The sequence below is a fragment of the Anopheles bellator genome, chromosome 2, assembly GCF_943735745.2.
Source record: "Anopheles bellator chromosome 2, idAnoBellAS_SP24_06.2, whole genome shotgun sequence".
NCBI classification, from domain to species: Eukaryota; Metazoa; Arthropoda; class Insecta; order Diptera; family Culicidae; genus Anopheles; species Anopheles bellator.
The window spans coordinates 15,191,267-15,212,910 of NC_071286.1; the positions used below are offsets into that span (position 1 = coordinate 15,191,267).

Sequence of the window (21,644 nt, forward strand, 5' to 3'; positions counted from 1 at the left end):
CAACATCTGCTACGGTTCCGGTGACAATCCGTGGCCTGGCGGGTCCTAAATCGCTTACAGACACGAGCGAACGGCGTTACGGGGGAAGAAAACGGACATCCGGCCGGTGGCCGACCTCCGGTGGTCGGTGGTCTTAGCAACGGCGAAGAACGCGTGCGTTCCACGGTTTTCTTTTTCCTTCCGGCCTCCGACTTCTTCTCCGACGACAACAACTTCGAGAGCGATCTGTCAGCGCAGCTTCCGCGCAGTCCGAGAGAGAGAGAGAGAGAGAGAGCGAACCGCGCCCGCGCTCACCGACTGAGCGGCGGCTCTGTTTGTGTGAGTGTGGCCGCGTCGGTCGCGCCATCGCACTATGGGAAAAAGGCGGTCATAAGTCTACTTTGAAAACTGTGGTTGTTAGTTATATTGACCGAAAATAGATAAGTCATCTATGGCAAATCCGAATTTTTAGCCTTCCATTTAGAATTTATCTGTCAAAGTCAAAAGAGTGATAAAAATGGCTCTTTAAAATAACTTTTATCAGCTACTTTAACGCGATTCGGCACAGTTCTGCTTCGGTAATTGATTTTGATAGAAAGGTTCAGTTGTCAGATAGAAGTTAATGCCGGGATAAATTTTTTAGAAAAGATAAAGCAACATGCGCAAGAACAATTCAGAAGATACTTTCATGCGGGCAATACGTAGCAGTGACCCAAAAATTAGTTCTATTTCATTGGATTATAGGCAGCGATCATAAACTTAGTTTTCCTGATATATTGTAGTTAAATATTCTTTTTATCGGAGAGGAAAACGTTAATGATGATATCGCGATTGATCATGTGCTAAATCTGTTGGCTAATTTCTATTTAAGTTTGGATGTAGAAATTGACTAATAAGCATTCGTTGAACGTTGAAAAAAATGGCCATAGATTCATAGGGCCTAAAATCAAATATGTCCACCTTTCACATACCAATTCCCCACGGTGCACCGTGAACACTCGCGGTAAATGCGTTTTCGGTCGCGCTCTTCAGTGTGTTGGGTGCCGCGGCCGAATGTGCGTCGGTTGTGTGTTGTGCTGTGCGATCGCTCTGGACAGGCAACGGACACACGGAACACGGTTCCCGGGGAAGGGAAGATGAAACGCTGATCTTGCCCCCGAAACGCTGATCCCGTTCCCCGATCGGTCGGTGTCGGAAGAGTGTGTGAGGTGTGAGAACGGCGGCAGCCCTTTCCGACCAAAGAATGCAGCATCGGGCGGGCGGCGAGTGAGTGAACGGGCGCCCCACACAACACCCCCCCGCATACCTGTTGTGGCCGACGCCAAGGTAGCATCGCCTTGAAGATCGAGGCGAAAGTTAGCGAAAAAGATCGTGCGAAGGAAAGATTCGGAGAGTGATCGCTGCCGTCTCAGTGTGTGCGTGACTCCCTCGCAGAGGGTTCCAGGTAGCGACCACCCAAGTGAAAACCATGAGGCAAAATGCCGTTCGTGCAGCGTGTCGTAACCCCCAAGTACGTCGCCCGGTCGTCGCCGACGGTGGCGCAACTGGCGACGCCATCCCCGGCCATCCCGGTCGCGGACAACGAGTTCGAGGCGCTGACCAACATCACGCTCAGCAACGCGCTCCGGCAGCTCGCCTCGCTCGTCTTCATCTCGAACCAGATCTTCACCGAGCTCCACCAGGAGCTGTCGAGCGTTAACGAGCGATCGCTCGGCATCAAGCAGCGCATCGATCGGCTGTCGCAGAAGGTGGACCAGTCCGATCCGAAGCAAGTCCCAGTCCGTAAGTGTATTGGCCCAAAGCGAGCCGAGAACCCACTTAACCCGCCCGCCCGGAAGGGGCCCGCCGCCAGATGGGGCTCCCCGCCAGTGTTGGGCCATCAATCAAGCGGGTGGAGTTTAAATCAATAACTCATTACTCCGATCGTTTGCGGGACCAACACAAGCGAACGGCCGTCGCCAGTCGGAAAACCAGATATACTTCTGGAGAAGGTCGCTCTCGCTCGGCGCTGGAAGATGCTGGAGGCAGAGCGAGAGGACCCACGATGCGTGTGACGCAATCTCACCGCCGGCCGGGTGCTGCCAGATTCCATTACCACCGCGCACGCTCTAACATAAATCCCGGAAACAGATAAACCACTCTTTCGGTGCTTCGGTTCCTTCGTTCGCCTTCTTCGTCTGCGCGACGGGGCCCGTAGCCTTTTAAGGGCTAAGGCCTTTGGGTCTAGGCAGCCGGAGCCTGCGGCGCTGCCTTAGGGGCGGGTTTTCTTCATCATTTCTTCTCGCGCTTCTTGGCACCAACTTTTAGGAGCCTCGAAGCGGCTGGCTGGCCGAGCGCACCGTTGTCACACGCCGGCTCCGACGCGCATTCCGACGCATTTTCCCGAAGTGTTTTCCAAGTTAATTGCTGCCGCGCAAGTACGTACTCCGTTGGCGACTCCCGTCTGTAGCTTTGTAGTGGTGGTTCCTTTCACGACGGCCATTGCGGCCTTGGCCAGCAGTTTTTTTTTAACATTAAACCACCAGCAGGCAGCTCACGCTTAATTATGTTTCTCAGTGGCTGGGGAAGGTTCGGGCAACTGTTTCGATCGCCGGAATAAGTTTCATAAATCAGCCCACCCGAAGGAAGGGGTTCCGTTTAGGGGAACACATGGGAACGCGTCATCGTGTTAGAGCGATGCCAGCGAGCATTATGCGGGGCGTTTCGTTTCAATTGACGAGGCATCTTTTCGATCGTTTTTCATAACAACGTTACGATTGTTTTCCACACAAACGGTTTACAAACAAAGCACCGGTTCGGTCGATCGGGAGCGTGAATCATCATGTTGCGAGTGAGGTGGATTACAAAAATGTGCCGATGCGTGCCGGTTTTACTCGATCGGGGTCCGGATTGTGGAACGTGACCCTTGGCCACCACCGCCGGGTTGTTTGGAAGGGAGGTTCATCAGCAGAGTTTGCGTTAATTAGGTGTACACACAAAGTTTTAACGCATTTTTAGTGCTTTGTATCGGTGTGCGTTGAGCGTTCAGTGCGTCTTGTAATGGACAGCTCCCGGCTAACCCCATCTAATAATTCAAGTAACGTTTTCGAGAACATCATAGAAGGCTTTGCGAGGCTTAAGTGACATTCCTCTAATCTACAATGGGCTGAAAAGTCCAGCGCCTAACACATAGATGGCGCTAGTCTTATTCATGATATTCTACTCATAAGATCTCGAGTTATTGTGCTAAGAGTGACCATTATTTTCGTTGTTTTCAAAACAATTAATCAATACTAATTTCGTGTTATAATTTTACACTCCTTCTGGATGGGAAAAATACCATTCAATCGAAGCGATGTATGGAAACGTGTTATAACTACGTCCAAATGAGACCAGAAAACATAAGAAAATCTACAAAATCGTTTTGAACGATCGAAAGGTAAAGTTCTTCTAGTTAGTCGACGTTGTAAAGATATCAAAAGAACGCGATGGCCTTATGTTGCATGTTAACCAAATACAAGAACCTGCCGATGATTGTGAGTAGTATTTGGTTATATTTAAACGTTACAAACCGAAGCTTCTGCGTCGATATATGACAATGGATGAGTTGATCTTCAGATAGCTCCCACATTTCGTAAGAAATTTCGCTCGAATGAGAGATTATCGTTGAAGCAAAAAACATAAATCATTCCACCAAAATGGCTGTAGCGACCTCACCAGTAACGGTCATTTTTTTAAATAGTCGACCAGGCTACGTAGGCCTTATTATTCGAGCAGCTCAAATATGAATTCTAGCAGACGCGATACTAGCAGCAGGTCTAGTAGACATAGAAAATTTTCACCGCGGATTTCAAGAGTTGTAAAAGCCCTTTCTCCGCGACGTCCGAGCCGTTCGGACGTGACTCATCAAACGCATGCTCACCACCAACGAGCGCGTTAACGAATTACATCTCCCGATCTCGAAATAAAAATAAGGAAGCTCACGAAAGTTCCTACATGGCATTGAAATGGGAGAACGGCGCTGGAATGATGGTGTGTCGCTCTTGATGGAGGCCACGTTGATGAACAGATTCAATTTTGTAAAACAATAAAAGCGCTTTCTTTTTCTTAGACTCGAGACTTTTCAGCCCATGTGTTAGCCAGGCGGGAAGATTTTATTTTAAGAAAGGTAGTTTCTAATACAACCAAATACGGGCCGGGTTTTTTGATGATTGACACGCACTGCTGCATACGCGCAGCAGCAGCCGCAGACCAGAGTCTTCCCTTACATTCCGGGAATAGCGTGCGGAGCACGTAAAGCACGCGCGCGCATCCGCGGCGTTCCTCGGTCTGAATCATTTTATGGTCCTCTTTGGCTTCTGCCGTGGCTTCCCTTGCGCGCCGCATTGGCGTTCTACGGTGGTCCGCGTGTTACCTGCGCGAGAACTAGCGAACAACCAGCCAGCTAGCACCGAGAACACAGCCGGCATATGGAATGAGCTCACCGGTTTTGGGTCGCACTGCAAAACCCGTGTAGCGCCGTTGTTCAGTCCGACATCCGTCGGACGCAACCCTTGCGGGCAGATGTGCTTCATTTCCATTAATGCGTCCGTTTTGTGTTTTTTTGCATTCAGGCTGTGCGTTTTCTGTGGTTCGCCCAAATGAAAGCCGGTTGTTATTTAAATCCTACCACCCGGTCGAAAGAAGCGAGAGCGAGAGGACCCTGAGATGGCTGGCTTTTAAAACCCCTGGTTGCCGGGGACCCCGATCTCAGGACTTCCTCTCCGTGTTCGGGGTGTGAAATGGTCGACACACCTCATGACCCTCGGCCATGCCGCTCGATCTTCCCACTGTGCGCACCTCACGAGGGCTGACAATGACGGAAGAGCAATTAAATTTGGCATTCTGGCTACAGACAACAATAGAGCGATGGTTCGGGTCGAAGGAACAACATGGCCACGCCGCGTATCTAGAACACCGGCCGGCTGTGGTGCGTAACGTGCGATGTGAGCGCGCGCCTTTGCTGCAATCAATCACACGCCACGCTGCGCTTTACCCCATGCGGTGCTAAAGGCGGAAATGCAGCGCTTCACTTTCGTCGAGTGTGACGAAGATCCAGCACCTGCTTGCCGGATTGTCACAAACACTCACCGGTGGTCCAAGGCAACGCAGCATCGTTTGCCTAATCGGACTCGGAGGAGGTATAACCCCCCAGGAACCGCTAAACGCCCAACGAGCCCACCGCGATCGCCACGCTTTATCTCTGTAGAGCCCTGTAGTGGCCATTGGGCTGCGGGTTTATAGTTTTTAAATGGTGACCCAACCCCTATTCTGTCCCTATCTAAACACACACACCACTTGGGAGAGATAAAACCAAGCCAAGGTCTGCCCTGTTTCGATCGCCAAGGCTCGGCGTTAATTTGTAGCCGTCTCCGTTCAAAACCAACGCTCGCGGGTCCAAGGTGTGTGATCGCGATAAAAGTAAAAGCAAATTAGCATTCCGATTGGTGCCGTGGCTTCGTTAGTCTATCAGCACCACCACCACGGGGTAGCGGTGGCTTGGCTCACTCGGGAACTCGTCGAAGCGGTCACTAATTTGTTTCCATTTTTTCGTGCTGCCGCTCTGTTTCTTTCGTTTCACGCCTTAATTGTCACGACGGCGCCGCACACACAGCGGAGAGTGACCTCGATGCGTTCGTTCAGATCAAGGGCCACTACAGGAAGACGTACCATGTGGAGACCTCGCTGTTCACGGTGGCAACCCGCTCGGAGACGCTGCGGGAGATGTACGAGGCGGCCGCCAAGACACCGGTCACGACCATCGCCGAGATGGACCGCATCGTGGGCAACGTGGCCGGAAGTAGCTCGGAGGCGTTCATCTGCACGCCGGTGCTAAGCCGCCAGCGGCGGGCCGCCCGAGCCCACAACGTCGACATGGACATCGAAGTCAGTCTGGTAGGTATCGCGTTACTACGGCGACGGGTACGAATTGGGACGGACAAATCAGCGGGGACCAGTAATAGCACTCCCCCCAGATCAGGGTCAGATCCGGCTCCGGAGACCGCAACACCGCAAACAGATTCATTTCCTTCGATTTTCATCAGTTTCCCGCGGTGGTAATTTGATCAGACGTGTCCCAGCCCCTCGATACAGGTGACCGCGTTATCGGCATGAATGGCGGTGTGATTGATGCACTGTGACTGCGGCCACAACTTTGAGCCACACACGACGGCATACGCTTATCGAGTGTCGTTATCGATGGGCAAACAATCGACCAAGTTCAGACGCAAACAGACGGCGGTGCCCTACAATGTTTGGCTGCGATGCTCTCGAAGCTCGGTGCTTTAAAATTTTTAGTTCGTCCCTTTGGCAAGCTATCCGGCAAGATGTTTGTCGGCCAAGTTGTATCCGGATTTGATAAAACTGTTCACAGCCATTTTCCCAATGTTTGCCTTCTCTAATGGATTATCAGCGCACGAGATCGAACTGATACACAATGAGGAGCTGATGGGCAAAAAATGATAGAAATATCATTCAGTCTTGGAAAAAGTAATATGAAACTGAGAAGGGTAGTCATACGATACAATATTAAGTGACAGTCCCCCAAAGGTCAATAAATTCAGACCAAAAGAGAAAGTTATTGAATTGCCTACGCACCACTAATCTTGATTGACAATACTTTCAACATACTGTCCTTGGTCCAGTGTGGCCTGTTAGGCCTAACAAATAGGCAACTGGCAGCAATTACCCAAATGCTTTCGAATCAAGTGGCCTCGGTAACGAGATTAGATTGCACTAACCGACCTCGCTGACTTCGCTCTTCGGAGCGTGGTTCGACGCAGGCTGAGAATCGATGAGGCATCTGCGCCGATAGTGAAACATTTTAAAGGCAAATTAAATAATTGCGTAAATTACACCCTTCTTTCGAGCCTTATTTCTGACGTATCGTTTTTGAGCAAACATGCCCCATAAAGGGGAAAATATTCCTCTGCAAACATTCTATGTACCACTTTCCATCATCCACAGCCTACGGCCGTGCAGGATCTGCGCAAGTGGACCTCGGCGGAGGCGATCGGCGACGTGACGACGGGTGTGGCTTGTTCGGTGAAAATCACGTCCAATAGCGCTAGCAAGTCCGTCCAACCGAACATAACCGGACCGAGCGTTCCGGCGGCGCTCACAGTCGTCGCGGAGTCGGATTACATCGACGGAGGAGCGGCCACCACCACCAGCTCAGCCAACGAGACAAACCTCGATGCGATCACGTCCCTGTCCGAAACGGCCGTTCGTGACTCCAGCGCTGGGAATAGTAGCGGCGCTGATGATCGTGTCGATCATCTCCTTCCATCGCCGGCCGAACAGTGCCGAGTGCTGGCATCAAAGTACGTACAGACGTACACAAACATAAACCGAGTGCAGCAATTAACCACGTTTCGTGCTCCCGGCGCAGGTTCCCAGCGGAGACGATACAAATCGACACTTCCGGCCGGGCGTTCGATCGCATGTCCTCGACCCGCAAGTCGCTGGTGTGCTACATGAGCGGGCGGGCGAAAAAGTCCCACCAGGACCAGGACGGCAAACCGGAAGAGGACAACACGGTGCGGAGGCGATCGCGGTTACGGCGGCCGCGGGGCAAAAGACGCAACACGATCGCCGGGACGGATCAGCGCGAGATTGCCGAGGTCATCGGCCAAGGGTATGTGTGTTGTGCTTTCGCTTTCTAGAACAGATTAGAATTCTTGCGCATCGTGGACCAGCACCCTCGGCTCGGAGGGGGCTCTTACTGAGTTGTGTTGTTAATTTTTGCGCTACCGTTTGTCAGACGCCGAACACGCGGGCGCGGGAAGAAAGTAGATCAGGCGCAAGCACTCGGGCAGACGCCTGCCGGCTTAAAGGACTCTCTCTGTCCCCGCCCGTCTGAGGGGCCGCCACTGCAAGGTTGGTACTCCCAAGGCTCTTCCCCAAAAGGGCGTGGAAGTGTGGTGTTTTTGTTGTTCCATGTTGTTTGGCCCGCACCGGTGTGATCATCTAGCGCTTTGGTTTTTCTTTATTCTTTTGTTTTTGTTGATTTTGGTTGTTCTCGTTGTACTTTAACCTCTCTCTCTCATTGATTGGTGTTTAACAAACCGCGCAACGCCCATACTCCATCTCCATCTTCGAGCGTTCGAGTTTAGGGGCGGCGTGGGGAGCCGCGAGCGATCGATCGTCGCGTTGTAGATTATTGCGCGTGTACTATTGCCTCTGCGTCTGCAGTATTTCGAGCGGGCGGGTGGACACTGGCAAGGACACTGCCTCGAAATACTGGAGCGCGCTTCCGTTGCACTACTAAACCGGTACCCGTTACCTATGTTGCCTTCCGCAGGGAACCGGAAGCGACGGCGGCGTCGGCGGCCAGCACGCAGCAACAGCAGCAGCAGCCAGCGGGTGACTTTGGTGACCTGCTGCCGGCGATCCGCAGCAAGTCGGGCGATCTGCTGCGCAAGGAGCCCTCGTTCTCGGCCGAGTGGACGAAGAGCTTCAACAAGATGTCGCACTTCAACTCGCTCAAGCAGTGGGGCATCAACCGGCTACGGATGATGAACCGGGAGGCGCGCGATCAGAAGGATCATGATATTGACGACTTCAATATCCACGATACCACGCTGGCGCGGCACCAGAGCACGGGCCGGCGCAAGGGCTCCGACCGGGAGAAGCGGCTTTCGCACGACCGAAAGCCGTCTTACTCGTCGTCGGAGCGCAGCTCCAGTGGCGTGATCAATTCATCGTACCTGCCGGCCTCGATCAATCCGGTGAAGCTACGGGAAACGTCCACCGTGCGGCGGCAGCGCAGAACCGCGCTCGGGAACCGGGACGAGCCGCACTCGTCTAGCGGTAATTGGAGCGCCAGCTCGGAGTCGGGCCGAACGTCGATCGGTAGCGAGATCACGACCAACACGCACCCGAAATCGAGCGCTTCCAGCTCCTCGCTGAACCACAGCAGTAACCCGGTCAGCTCGAGCGCCCCGCCGAGTTCGATCGTGAGCCGCCGCCGGTTCTTCAACACGTCCGCATCGAGCAGCGTCACGAGCGAGGGCACCATCACGCCGGACCTGCAAACGTTCGACTACCACGACGAGGGTGGCGAAACGAGTTCCGTGTACTCGTGCGACACCGAAGGATACTACACGTCGTTCCACGTCGATTCGGGGCTGAAGACGCTGAAGGAAGAGGAACCGATCACGCCACTCCAATCGACGACGGCCCTGTCCAGCATCACGTCGTTCTCCAGCTCCGGCAACACGACGGTCGTGTCGCAGGAAAACGAGTACGATCTGTACGGGAAGGGATCCACCTCTACGACGACCAGCTCGGCCGGGACCATCTGCACGGTGCTGGCCGAATGTGAGCCGGCCAATGGCGGCGGTGCTAACGCGAGTGGCTCCAGCCTGCCGAAGATTCCGGAACGCAAGAGCTCCCTGACGAAGCTGAACCGCAGCAACAGTACCGCCAGCAATGGCACACTGGAGCGGAGCTACTCCAGCAGCACGCTCGGTAGCACCCTGGACAGTACCGGCACCATCAAGCGCAACGGGGTGCTGATACAGAAGGAGGTCATCAAGGCGCTGCGCCAGGATAACAACAACCGACCGGACGTGGCCGACGGGAACACCGTCTCTGGTAAGGGTTCTGGCGAAGCGAAACTTCCGCCGACGGCGGAACCGGAACAATCGGAATCATCCGATGTGGAGTGCGTGGAACGCACGGAACGGTTGAAGGTGAAAACGACCATCAACACCAGCCGCATACCGTCGATGTGCATCATCACTCCGACGAACAGCGATGACGAGCAGCAGGGTGGAAGCGCGTGCGGTGGTGTCCCGCCGCCATTGGCGAAGAGCAAATCGTCCGACAAAGCCAAGCGCCCATCGCTGCCAGAGTCCAGCTCGTTCGAGCTAAAGAAACCGAAGGACTTCCGCAAGGCATCGCTACTTCCACTGAACAATGTGCTCGACCGGATCAAGGGTGCGCTGCCGCACCTGAAGAAGTCTCCCACGAAGGAAGACTGCACCGGGGCGACGGCGGCTGGGGTGGCGCCACCAAACGAACCCCCCGACGGGGAGTACGTCGAGATATCGAAGGGTCGTAAGACACCGAACGAACTCACGTTAAGACGCAATCTGGCGACGGTGCTGTCCGGGAATCTGAACGAAGAAACGGAGTACGTATCGCTCAACGAGCTGCCGTGTAACATCAAGTGCGAAAGCACCAGCGAGAGCTTCATGCACCTGGACGACAAGTGCGGTGCCAGGGGCGGGCGGACACCGAACACCAGCACGGCAGCACAAAATGGCAGCATCGGTGGAGGTGGTGGAGGAAGCAACAACGCGACCGCTGTTGACATTCACACCCCACGCAGCACCACCACCACCGCCGTCGCTGCGCTGAAGGGGGCTGCGCGTGTGAAGCTGGATGCGAACGGGAGAGTAATTTTCTCATCTGACAGCTTGAAGCGACGGAAGGGGGCGCACACAACGTTCGCACCCGGACCATGCGTAAAGGACGTCTCGGTACGCGAAGCGCAAGGAAGTGGTAAACAAGGAACAGTCGATACGCAAAACGCAACGACGGCCGCGACGTTGAATGACCCACCAGCAAGAGGCGGCAACCCTCGGCAGCAGCAGCAGCAGCAAGTGCAGGTCGTCCCCGGCAGTTATCGAAGCCTGAAGAGACCCCTGGTGTCGCCACGGTACGGTACCCCGAGCAATAGAATCGTCCCGATCGGAGGAATCGCTGGAGGCAGCGGGCTGGTGGAACCACCGAAAAAGACGCTCGTCGCGACGATTCTTCCCAACAGTGCCAAGCAGCCACCGCACCGAGAAGCCCGCGAACTGTCCGCCATGCACTCGTTCGCACCCTATGCTGCACCCGGTGCAAGGACCTCATCTCCACTGCACCACCACGGCGGTGCTCCCCATGACGATGGTGCTACTAGTGCCTTCCCCAAAGGTGCTCACGTAAACGTACAAAACGTTGCGTCCTATCGAACGGTAAACGCTGGCGGCGGCACTGCCCTCAAGCCGTACCCCGAAGGTAAGCGTGATCGTAGTAGGCTCCATCTTCACCAGCAGCACCACAGCCACCGGTAGAGAAGTGTCCACAACCCTCTTCCGGTGCCCAAACACACACAAACACACCCAGATACACACATCTCATTTTGCTCATCCCAAGTGCACCCTTTGAACTCGCCACATCCGTTCAGGGATTCATTACGGCGCATTCATGCTCATCTCGTGCCAAAAACTAACTCGCACCGCAATCCACTCAGTGTATATAGTAAGCCATGTGTGTTAACCTAGTAACCAGCGGAGCCTCAGGAGAGCTGTTCTCCCGAATCGTGCCAAAAAACGCTTCCGCACACTTCGGTTGGCTTGTGTGTGCGTGTGTATGTGTGTGCGGATGCTGGGCTAGGGCATACTGCTGTTCTACACTTTCTTTTCGGAGTTTCGCTTTTTTCAACGTTTAGTTACTAGCTTCTGTATTTTGTTTATTTTGCTTTCGATGGGCAGCCAAAGGCTCTTGAAGGGTAACGGTCCTGTTGGAAACACAGAGAAACATCGGAGTTTACTTCGATTGGAAGGTCGCGGGTAGTGAGCTGCTCGATTCTGTTACGTTTTCATATTTTACATTTCATGCAGTTTAGTTACTTTCAAGCTAAACTAAGGGTTTACCAACATTTCCGCTAGGTTCGAGTTTCTTTTCTGTGTTTTTTGCTTTATAATAAATTTTAAGTATGAGAAAAGCATTTGTGTTATGTGTTTCAGAATTCTTTGCCCGGAGTATCGTTCATTCCGCTTGTGCGTCGTACTTTAGAAGTATTCTAGGCAATAGTCAACGAGTTTATCTTTTGTTGTATAGTTCCCTAGTAACTCTTCGTCCTAGACAGGGTTTCCTGCTTAAGGGATATTGTAATCAGCATAGTTTTCTAGCATAAGATGGTCCTTATTTTAGGATAATACTTTTTATAGTTTATCTCTAAGCCTGTCATAAAGGACCCGAAGAGTGCACTTAGAGAGAGAAAGAGAAAGGAAGCACAAAACTGCACAGTAGAGGGAGAACACAACACCACAATCCTTTCGCTAATCCGCATCAAGCGCTCACCTGAACTCCGTCTGCCCTCTGACTTCTTTCGCAGGTGCTCGCTCGTTGGATCGCTCTAGCCTAAGAAACTGGTACCCGGACAGGGTGACCGTTGATGGTCGGTGCGCTATCGTACCACGGCCAAACTATTCCCGAACCACATACGCTCCGAAGGGCCACGAACCCCCGGGGGCTCTGATGGCCACGGGTAGCTTTTCTACGCCACGCCAAGCATCGGGTAGTCCGATCGGCGGGGATAATCTGCCACCGGATCTGCACAGCCTGTACGCGGTTCCCAACAAGCCAAAGCCGTCGCCCCTTGCCGTCGGCCGTAGCAGCCAGTTGGCCCGACCGATGGACCGTAGTCTGAGATCGATTCTGGCGGAGCAGAGCGAACTGTCCCCGATCAAACCTTGCCAAACGACGAATCCCTTCAAAACGTCCACCCCCTCGAAGGAGGACGAGCTCCTGTCGGTTAGCTCGCAGCTGCAGAACAAACTGTTTTCGTCCGCCGTGCGGTCACTGGGCAACAGCCCGGTACACTCGGGGCGGTCGACGCCACGCGAAATGCTCGAACCGCAGTTGGGCTCCGTTCGTGGACGGCACAGCTGGGCGTCCAACAGCATCGAGGTGCCGAAGACGTGTTCCGACCGGCTCGGGACACCGAAGACGAGTTTGATGGACTTCAAGAAGCTGCTCCTTGCGCACGGCACGAAATCACATACCAGTCCCGGTTCCAAGATGTCGGCGGTGGAGATGCTGAAGAAAAGTAAGGAGTCGGTTACGGTGCGCCCGATGGAACGAGAACAGGCGGGAACAACACCGAGGCACAGTGCGGGACCGGGCAGCATGACCATACTGGACATGTCGGCGTCACCGAAGTTGTACAGCTTCCGTCGAGCGGCCCAACACGGCAATTCGTCGCCAACGAAGAACCTAGGCGGTGGCAAGGGAGGTGGTGGTGGTGGCCCCCGCTCAAACTGGCGGTTCAATAGTCTGCGCGGCGGTGTCATTTCCACCGCCATCCCGGAAGCGAACAGCGAGGAAGAAATCCTGCCGCCGCTCGAAAGGAACGCCACCGCCGCCACTGAACCCAGTGTTGCGCCGGACAAGGGGACCTCGGAAGCGGAAGAGGTCGAAGACATTAGCATTAGTAGCTTTAAGGAGAACATCTTCCTGAAGGAGGATGAAAACAATTTCATGAAGGGCGAAGTGCCGCGGCTGGCCAAATCCTTTGCAGGCTTCTCCACGGCGGACAACACGGCCATCGTGCGAGGTCGGTTGGTGAAGGACCTGAAGAGCGCCAAGCCGCAAATGGCACGGGACCAGGATGCTGAGCAGAAGGACGCCGATTCACGGGCAAAAGCGGCCGCACTTGAAACGGCCCTCTAAAGGGACACAGTCGCTGGTCGCACTTTTTTCTTTTTCTTTTTCTTTATATTGTATCGCTTTTTTATCTCAACGACAGATCCGCCCTCAGAGCTTAGTGTAAGCGTGTACTCTTTTACGTGTTTGGACCGAATCGTAATTTATCTTTATTTATTCTTATTTATTTCGAGTTTTTGTTCATCTGTTGTTTAGATGTTTACGATCAAAAAACGTGAAAACCATCATCATGCTCACCCCTGTCCTCTGCCAACTCTAGGGACCATTTACAATTAAATCGTGTTTTAAATTACTTTACTGTCTTATGAGCCTTTTTGAATAAGCAAACTTCCTGCCCTGTCTCTTGACACCATCTTAGGTAGATTTTCATCGTTTTCGATAGGTTCTAAAAGCCAAATTTATTTGCTAGAGAATAAAACAACAGGCGGATGCTATCGATTAGTGCTAAACTGAAGCCGTGTGTAAAGTAAGGCGCTTTAGAACGAGGAACGTCGAATCAAAATTTGCTCATTAAAGGAACTGATTTCGCAATTGACAATGATTTCGAAGCTAAGCTAGTTACAACACAATAAGAACAGCAAAAAGCAAGTATTATCAGGCAAAAGAGGCATTCAATACGCTGATGAAATTAGACTTACTCGGTGTAGTTCCATATCAAGGCTATATAGCATTTAAGCAACGCTCGTACGCATTTACACTTCTTTTTGGGATATTTTTTGTTTGTTCTCGTTTTCGCATTAGCGGTGTGATGTCGGGAATACGTGGAATGTTAAGAGAGAGAGAGGGAGAGGATGCGAAGAAATATTCGGAAATTTTCCAAAACTATTGTTGCATAATTTAAAGAGAAATTTAAACGAAGCAATGAAAATAAAGCCTAAATATATAGTATTCTACGGGCGCCTATGATAAGGGTTCGCTTCATGGGCCAATGATTGTTCGGATGCACGGAAGGATCACCGAAGAATGTCCGGGTAAAAACTACTCATTGTGTATGTGTGTATGTTGCGTATCGGCCAGATCCGATATCAGCACGTATATTTGAGGGTTTTTAAATTTCAAGTACCGTTCTTAAGCTTAGGTGATATTGAAACGAAGGTGAGTCAATTTTAACTTTTCGTGTTAAGCTGCGGTGGCGCCGCACTCATCACCGGTGGGCGCATGCCAAGGCCCATCGGAGGCATTCCCATCGTCGGAACCATCATCGGCGGTGGACGCATTCCCATCATCGGTGGCGGAAGTGGTCCATTGGGTCCCATCAACAGTGGCGGGGCCCCGGTGGGCATACCGGGGATGATGCCGGGCCGGGGTGGCATATTCATCGTCGGCGGGGGAATGTTAATGTTCGGCTTCGGTGGCCCAGTTGTGAACGGATTCTGGGCAATCTTTCCAGCCTTGTACGCAGCGGTCGTCGCGTCGATGAGATGCTGCGCCTGTTCCTCCATCCATTTTTGGTAGTAGAATTTCACATTGTCCTTGTGCTTCCGTCCGGTGCAGTGTGTTTTGCGAACACTCGGCGAATCGTGCGTGAGGTACGTATCGCAATAATCGCAGTAATACTTTGGCATCGCACGGAACTGTTTTCTTCACTGCAATTCTAAACAAAATAATGCTTGCAATGTTTGGTCTTTTCGATTACCCGTAGCTGAGCTGTCATCAAGCCGACGCCAGGGTTTAGTCAGTAGCTATAGGCTGGGAGAACTGAGCATTTAGAAAAGAAAGAAAAGATAAATAGTTGATTCGTTGGATCATTGCGATTTTAAGGCATTAAATAAAAAGAGTACTCTTCTGTTACTAAGAAACTGCCAATTAAACGTTTTTTTCGTTGAGCTTATTTCCACTCTCAGCCTGCTTCTATGTACCTTCAGAGCACACCGCAGAATCAATTCTGTGTAAGGACCTCGGAATTGACAGCCGCTTGTTTACTTAGCGATTTACCAGTCTGATAAGACGCAAATTTGTTTGCTGAAAGTTTCTTTGAAACTATTTCCGTATATTCATGAAAATTCTTGTACAAAGCAGTGCCGCGAAATGTTGGCTAGAACATCCCGTCTGATGGCCAGATCATGCAGTTCATACGTTGGCGGTCGATTCGGTAAGACGAGCTCGTACAATCGACAGTGTGTTTCATAATTTTAGCCGGCTTTTTCAAACGGATAATCACGTTTGCCTCAAAAGCCTTTCCCAGTTAATAAAAGATAGATGCTTTGAAAGTGAGTTACGATAGAAAATGTTATCGGCAGTTCATTCTGTATGATTTGAAGTAAAAGTATATTGTTAAGGGTTGTACAAATGTGGCGAGAGAAATTGTGGAAAAAATCAAAATAGTGATCAAACCGAAGCGCCATGCTCAACAAACCATGTATTTCTTTCTCGCATTTAGTTTTTGAGCCTCATTTTGCTAAACAGTGGCCGAACGAAAACATTTCGCTGAATCAATTAGTGCAAAAAGAAGCTAATGTTTCATCAAGGACAAAACAGTCCGCAAAGCGAAGGTTGCATTGACTGTCATTCATTTCATCACCTCTCTAAATTAATACTTTGCTGTAGAATAATTGAACTATTATTAAACATAGAAGAAAAATCGATAGAATGGATAGAAAAATCGATCTCACGGTACAATTGTGAAGTAAAAGAAATTTTTCGTTCGTAGACTGACCGTCCATAACTTGAAGTACTGAGCTCGAAGTCATAACCACAATTTTATTGGTAAACATTCGTTAACAGAATAAATTTGAACGATAAGGTAATTGAGGCTCTGTTTAAAGCTTATACTGGCGTTTACAATTGAATAATTAAAATTAAAATTTAACATCAGTAAGTTGCTCTATCACTAGTCTCGTTGCGCTCATTGGCAGCAAAAATAAAAATCTCGAATATGACACTGTGCGACAAGATCAAACAATGGTTGTGTCGCGCAACTTGACGCAGGTTTTGGCGGGTTTTAACGCATCTTGGGGTGTGCGTTTTCGCGCCCAATCCGAGTTTTCCCTCATTCGTGTTTTTCCTCTGCGTGCGTGTCGATCGACTCCCATCCACAATAATCTTGTTTTTGACTACGCCTGACTTTCAGTGCGCATTTTTTGTCCTTAAGTATAAAGTTTAATACTTGTGTGTGGTTCTATCATCCAGTGCTCGGTGCGTTTTCTGGCAAATATCTGTGTTGAGAGAAATGTAAAGTGTTTCTGTTTGCTTACTTCTCTCAGGCCGGAACGATCTAAACATGCCCCCGATATCGAACGAAAAGCTGGGCGCTGAGGGAAAGAAGCCGTTCACCGTGTTCGTGGAAGGGAACATTGGCAGCGGGAAAACAACATTCCTGAACCATTTCCAGAAGTTTGACGATGTCTGCTTGCTGACTGAGCCGGTGGAAAAGTGGCGTAACTGTGGCGGTGTTAATTTGCTGGATCTCATGTACAAGGAAGCGTACCGATGGGCTATGCCATTCCAAACGTACGTCACTCTGACGATGCTCGACAGGCACACCAGCAAGACGGACAAGGCGGTAAAGCTGATGGAGCGGTCGTTGTTCAGTGCACGGTAAGCTAGCGTAGCTTCGTGGCGAACATAGATTCGCTTAATGATTTAATTATCATTTTAGAAATTGCTTCGTGGAGAGTATGCTCGCCTCTGGCACGTTGCATAATGGCATGTACAATGTTCTCCAGGAATGGTACGAATTTATTTGCTGCAATATTCATATTCAGGCGGACTTAATTGGTGAGTAAGTGGGCGGAGAAAGACGTGGCGCCTTTATTGTCTTCCGTTCTCTACAGTTTACCTGCAGAGCAGTCCAGAAATTGTGTACGAGCGCATGAAGAAGCGTGCCCGGTCGGAGGAAAGCTGCGTTCCTCTTCAGTACCTCAGAGAGTTACACGAGCTTCATGAAAACTGGCTAGTACACGGTACAGCCCCTCGCCCAGCACCGGTAAGATCGTGTGACGTTTAATCGAGACGAGCCGCTAATTTCATTTGATTCCGTAGGTTCTAGTTCTGAATGCTGATCTTGATCTGAACACAATCGGCACGGAGTACGAGCGCTCCGAAATGAGCATTTTGAAGCCCATACTAATCGAGAACACACAGCAGCACGCCATTCTTACGTCGCCTTCCAAACTGACCAAAACCGATTTATAGTTTGGGCGGCATGGCTTTTTACAAATTGTATTTCCATACTCTTAATAACCTTTAACTTACATATAAAACCATTGATTATACATTGATAGAATTGGTTTGTTTAGTGCAGGATGTGTGTTTTACTAGCTAGCAAAATTTGATTAACTTAGAACCAAGTGTGATTAAATAAAAATGACCAAATGAAAAATGTAACGGTTCTCGTACAAGTTGTTTCTTCTTCTGCAGAAGTGAGCGTTTCAATATTTGCTTTTGGTGAAATTATCTTTATTCAGCCTGGTCCGTTTACACATTTTGATAAAGAAATTTTCATTTTTGTTTTTTGATCTTTTCTTTTTTCTTCATTCCGATGGCCTTCATTTTCGTTTGCTTCAATTTCTTCCCCTTTTCATTTAGACGCTTTCGCTTGCGCTGAACCGCTGCCAACTCAACTGGATCCTCGGTTTCTACCACCACCCGTGCAAGATCGCGAGCTACTTTCGTGGCAATTGCTGCCATCTTCACGGTCCTCGGCTCCGTTGCTTCTTCCACCGCGACCGTTTTAGACGGACCTGCATCCGTCCGCTTGGAGCTTTCTGTACTCCTCAGCACCAAACAAATCGGGCGACAGCCACTCTGTTGGGTGCAAATTTCCGTAAAATCAGAACCTTCTAGACGCCACAGCGAAATGTCCCCGGCACTCGATGCGGTTGCAATGAAACATCCATTGCTAGCGATCGCCTTCACACGGGTATCGTAGATCGGTAGCTGCTCTTGCTGTTCGTCGCTGTGAATGTTGAAAAGCAGCAGATGTCCACTTTCTAGGCCCACGGCAATCTCGTCGTCGGACAGCCAGCAGATTACGGTCGGTTTGGTATCACATTTCACCGTGCGCACCGAATGTGTCGTTTCCACGCTGATCACGTCGACCACGCGTGCTCCAAGAATCGAAAAATGATCACCGTCCGGCGACCACTGTACATCGGATACGGTGTTACCGTATTTGGCATTCGTCCGCAGTGCCGTCGTAAAAAGTGTTCGACCCGAAACCAGATCCCATGTTTTGAGGGTCAGGTCAGCACCCAACGTTAGCGCCAGCGTGCCCTGCGGATGAATCGAAATACTTTGCACGGACGCTTTGTGTGCATTTTTCCACGTTCGCGTAACGGCCAGCCGACCCATGCTGATGGCGGACATGTCACCATCGCTGCACCCGGCAAACAAGTGGCTTCCGTCCTTCGCGAAGGCGACGGTGTTAATTGTGCCGTCGTGGTGCAGAAACTCCGTGATCTGCGTACCGCGCTCCACGTCTAGTAGACATATTCTGTCGTCTGCTCCCCCGGTCGCTAGGTACTTCCCGTGGGACGCCATCGAACGCACGGAGGATGTGTGAAGGTGCGCCGCAAATGTTTCCTTGAAGTACAGCTTACTTGGATCCTTTGAACAAGAAAAGCACAATCGTTAATCATCGAACGATGAGCAGCACCGATCAGCACCGATCAGCACCGAGAACATACTTTCCTGGACGGTTCGGCACGGTAACAAACAGTAAACTGTTCGTAAGTGCCCACAACGATTTCCATGCCGGCCATAGTCAAAGTACCGGCACCGACCGGATTCGGTACGAATAACGTAAAGCACAGAAACACTTTCCCGTTTCACCGCAGGAAAAACGTGCGTTCGATGTTGTGATGTTCAAGCGTGTCACACAGTGCCGCTCTTCCAAGCGGTTCCCAAAGGGTTCGGCTGTCATTGCGCCTGACAGCTAGGCTAGGAACGGGTTTATCTTCTGGCAACCCTGGTTTTGTTTGGATGTTTGGGATTAACAAAAAATAACAAATCTTGACCATCAGGATCGGATACTGGTTCTGGAAATATCTGTCGAAGTATATCGCGCCGTGTTGTGAAAATTGATCCACCGAGTTCCTTGGACGTTCTACTGTAAAATCCGTGACGCAGCTTGCAAAAGTAAACCGCACAAGTGTCGGGAGAACGAATCTCATCGAAAACCCAGGGGCGGTAAGAATTATCGATTTTTTCCGACCCTCTTCTTCTGCCCAGTCAGTCGGATGGGATGTGTCGGTGTCTTTTTTTCCTTTTTTTGCATTTTTTGCTTATCTCGGTACGTTGTTCGCCATCCGCTTGCAGCACACTAAACCAATGACCAACATCGAGCAGCACCATGACTTGGTTAAGGACAGTTTGTTTTACTTCATCCGGAAACACATTCCGCAGGCGGATTTAAAGATAGTCGACGATATCGTTCTCTCATACGTAATATCAATTCTCGAGGAAGCATCCCAAGATCCGTGCTTCGATGTTGAAGGTAAGTTTACAGGCCTTGTGCGGTGGTGGTTCGTACTATGTGTGCCTTCGGAAACCGGCAAATCTTGGTTTCCCCTTTCCCGGTGTAGGCTTCATCGAAATGATGTCGGCGTATTTCAACGACTTTGCTAACATTGAACCGGCGACTGTGTGTGCGTGGATTTTCGAGCTGGAAAATAAAATCTCAAACAAGAATCAGATTCCCAGCGCAGAATCGGGCAACCTATCGCTCAAGTATGGGTTCGTGAGTGGGGCACGGTTGGCGCAGAAAATACACTTTTTTGTTTCTTACTTGTCTTTTAGTTCCCTGTCGCTGGCCGATATGATACCGGAGGAAAAGCTGCGCGGTCGTCATTCATCCGAAAGCAGCGACCGGGAAGTGCTCGGGAGCGATGTGCACAAGCGAACCCATCGTCTTTCCGACAGTGACGGAGGATCGACCGAAGGGCCCAATTTCGATCTGTTTGCCGAGCAATGCGAAGTGCTGCAGGAGATGTTTCCCGATAGTTCGTTTATTGAGGCACGTCGATGACGATAGCTGATGATCGATAGCCGGTTCACTGCAACTGATTCCCGCGTTCCTTTATTGGCACAGGTTAAGCATTGCATCCTGATTGCGAACGGGGATGTAGATCGCGCCACACAGATACTCCTCCACCGCCAGGAGGCTGGCCAAAGCCTGAAGGGAACGTCCCACAATATTCAGGCCAACAAGCCGCACCCGACCATCGACGAGCATGAGCTGAAAAATCGTATCATCTCGAAGTAAGGGTTACGTCGAGCGAGAGAACAATCCAGGATGTTGTAACTGAGGTTTGGTGCTCTTTCAGGTACTCGTACGTCGATAAGGAGGACAACCGAGAGTATAAACCGGTCGCACCGAAGGTCGAACCGAAGAAGCTGATCCGGTATCGCGATAACAAGATTGTCTCGCTCAAAGGCGAACGCTACACGGAGGTGTCTCGCCGGGGCGGCGAAGAAGAGACTGAGCTTAAGAAACCTAAGAAACCTATTTGTCCGTAACTAATGATACTCATCTATAATTTAACTAGTTCATAGCGAAACGCCCCAAGCTTCATTGAAGCTGTAGTGAACGTACGCGAGCAGACGAACAATAGTATCCCGTCGCAGTGGCGAAACGGTGCGCGAGCAGAGGCCAGTGCACGGAGTATTCCCCACTGCTCGCGCGCCAGTCGGTCGGCACGCGTTGGACAACCCTTCCCCGTACGGTGATGACACCGCCACCACCATGACTATTAGTCATTCTTCTCGAAACAAGCAGAAAACCACGAACCAATTCGCATAATGAATTGAACGGTCCGATAAGTTCACCTTACTGTAGTACCGGAAGTTTGGTGCCGCGCAAAACAGGAAGCTACCTTATTTCTCACCGTATTTTATAGTTGTACAAACTGTTTGTATTGTATGTTAGTCAGGCACAACGTTTATCGAACGACTGCCGTACTTAAAATATCGTATCAACTAGTGGAACCGATGCCGCAGAAGGATTTGTTTCGTTTTTGTTTTTTTTACGTTCCGTGCCCAGCAACGGTCCGTTTCGGATGTGTTTCGTGGTCGGTTTTACGTTCAGTTCCTGGCTACGGAAACATACAGGGCGTATGGCTTTTACCGTGCATTCCCACTTTCCTCCGTAAGTTTAAGTTAATCGAAGTGAGTGTATAACGAAGTATTTGATGGATAAACATACAAAAAACGGATGGTGATAATATTTCTGTTTGTTTTTTGTTTCCCATTTCGTCCCGAACCCT

At 50.7% G+C, this 21,644-nt stretch overlaps 5 protein-coding genes across 6 annotated transcripts; 3 read left to right on the top strand and 2 right to left on the bottom strand.

Moving 5' to 3' along the window:
• Positions 1-1,457: 1,457 nt before the first annotated feature.
• On the top strand, positions 1,458-14,261 carry LOC131210071 (serine-rich adhesin for platelets). The gene is made up of 6 exons (XM_058203266.1): positions 1,458-1,761; positions 5,612-5,892; positions 6,964-7,319; positions 7,388-7,633; positions 8,300-11,007; positions 12,110-14,261. The coding sequence occupies exons 1-6, from the start codon at positions 1,458-1,460 to the stop codon at positions 13,444-13,446; spliced, it is 5,232 nt and encodes a 1,743-aa protein (XP_058059249.1). The 3' UTR covers positions 13,447-14,261.
• Positions 14,262-14,439: 178 nt separating this feature from the next.
• Positions 14,440-15,066, bottom strand: LOC131210077 (U1 small nuclear ribonucleoprotein C). Its single transcript, XM_058203272.1, has one exon. It carries the CDS (start codon positions 15,003-15,005, stop codon positions 14,547-14,549), a length of 459 nt encoding a protein of 152 aa, XP_058059255.1. The 5' UTR covers positions 15,006-15,066; the 3' UTR covers positions 14,440-14,546.
• Positions 15,067-15,385: 319 nt separating this feature from the next.
• On the top strand, positions 15,386-17,766 carry LOC131210076 (deoxynucleoside kinase). Of its 2 annotated transcripts, none has more exons than XM_058203270.1 (5): positions 15,386-15,532; positions 16,644-16,977; positions 17,039-17,157; positions 17,214-17,365; positions 17,422-17,766. In XM_058203270.1, the coding sequence occupies exons 1-5, from the start codon at positions 15,469-15,471 to the stop codon at positions 17,572-17,574; spliced, it is 822 nt and encodes a 273-aa protein (XP_058059253.1). In that variant the 5' UTR covers positions 15,386-15,468; the 3' UTR covers positions 17,575-17,766. The 2 variants fall into 2 exon arrangements, with proteins under 2 accessions (XP_058059253.1, XP_058059254.1); XM_058203271.1 differs by lacking the exon at positions 15,386-15,532 and adding an exon at positions 16,447-16,575.
• An 85-nt stretch (positions 17,767-17,851) lies between these two features.
• Positions 17,852-19,234, bottom strand: LOC131210073 (p21-activated protein kinase-interacting protein 1-like). Its single transcript, XM_058203268.1, has 2 exons — positions 19,068-19,234; positions 17,852-18,987 (listed from the first exon to the last, which is right to left on the bottom strand). Exons 1-2 carry the CDS (start codon positions 19,140-19,142, stop codon positions 17,881-17,883), a joined length of 1,182 nt encoding a protein of 393 aa, XP_058059251.1. The 5' UTR covers positions 19,143-19,234; the 3' UTR covers positions 17,852-17,880.
• Positions 19,235-19,396: 162 nt separating this feature from the next.
• LOC131210075 (CUE domain-containing protein 2) lies at positions 19,397-21,611 on the top strand. Its single transcript, XM_058203269.1, has 6 exons — positions 19,397-19,569; positions 19,699-19,876; positions 19,965-20,109; positions 20,179-20,395; positions 20,471-20,640; positions 20,706-21,611. The coding sequence occupies exons 2-6, from the start codon at positions 19,711-19,713 to the stop codon at positions 20,896-20,898; spliced, it is 891 nt and encodes a 296-aa protein (XP_058059252.1). The 5' UTR covers positions 19,397-19,569; positions 19,699-19,710; the 3' UTR covers positions 20,899-21,611.
• Positions 21,612-21,644: the final 33 nt, after the last annotated feature.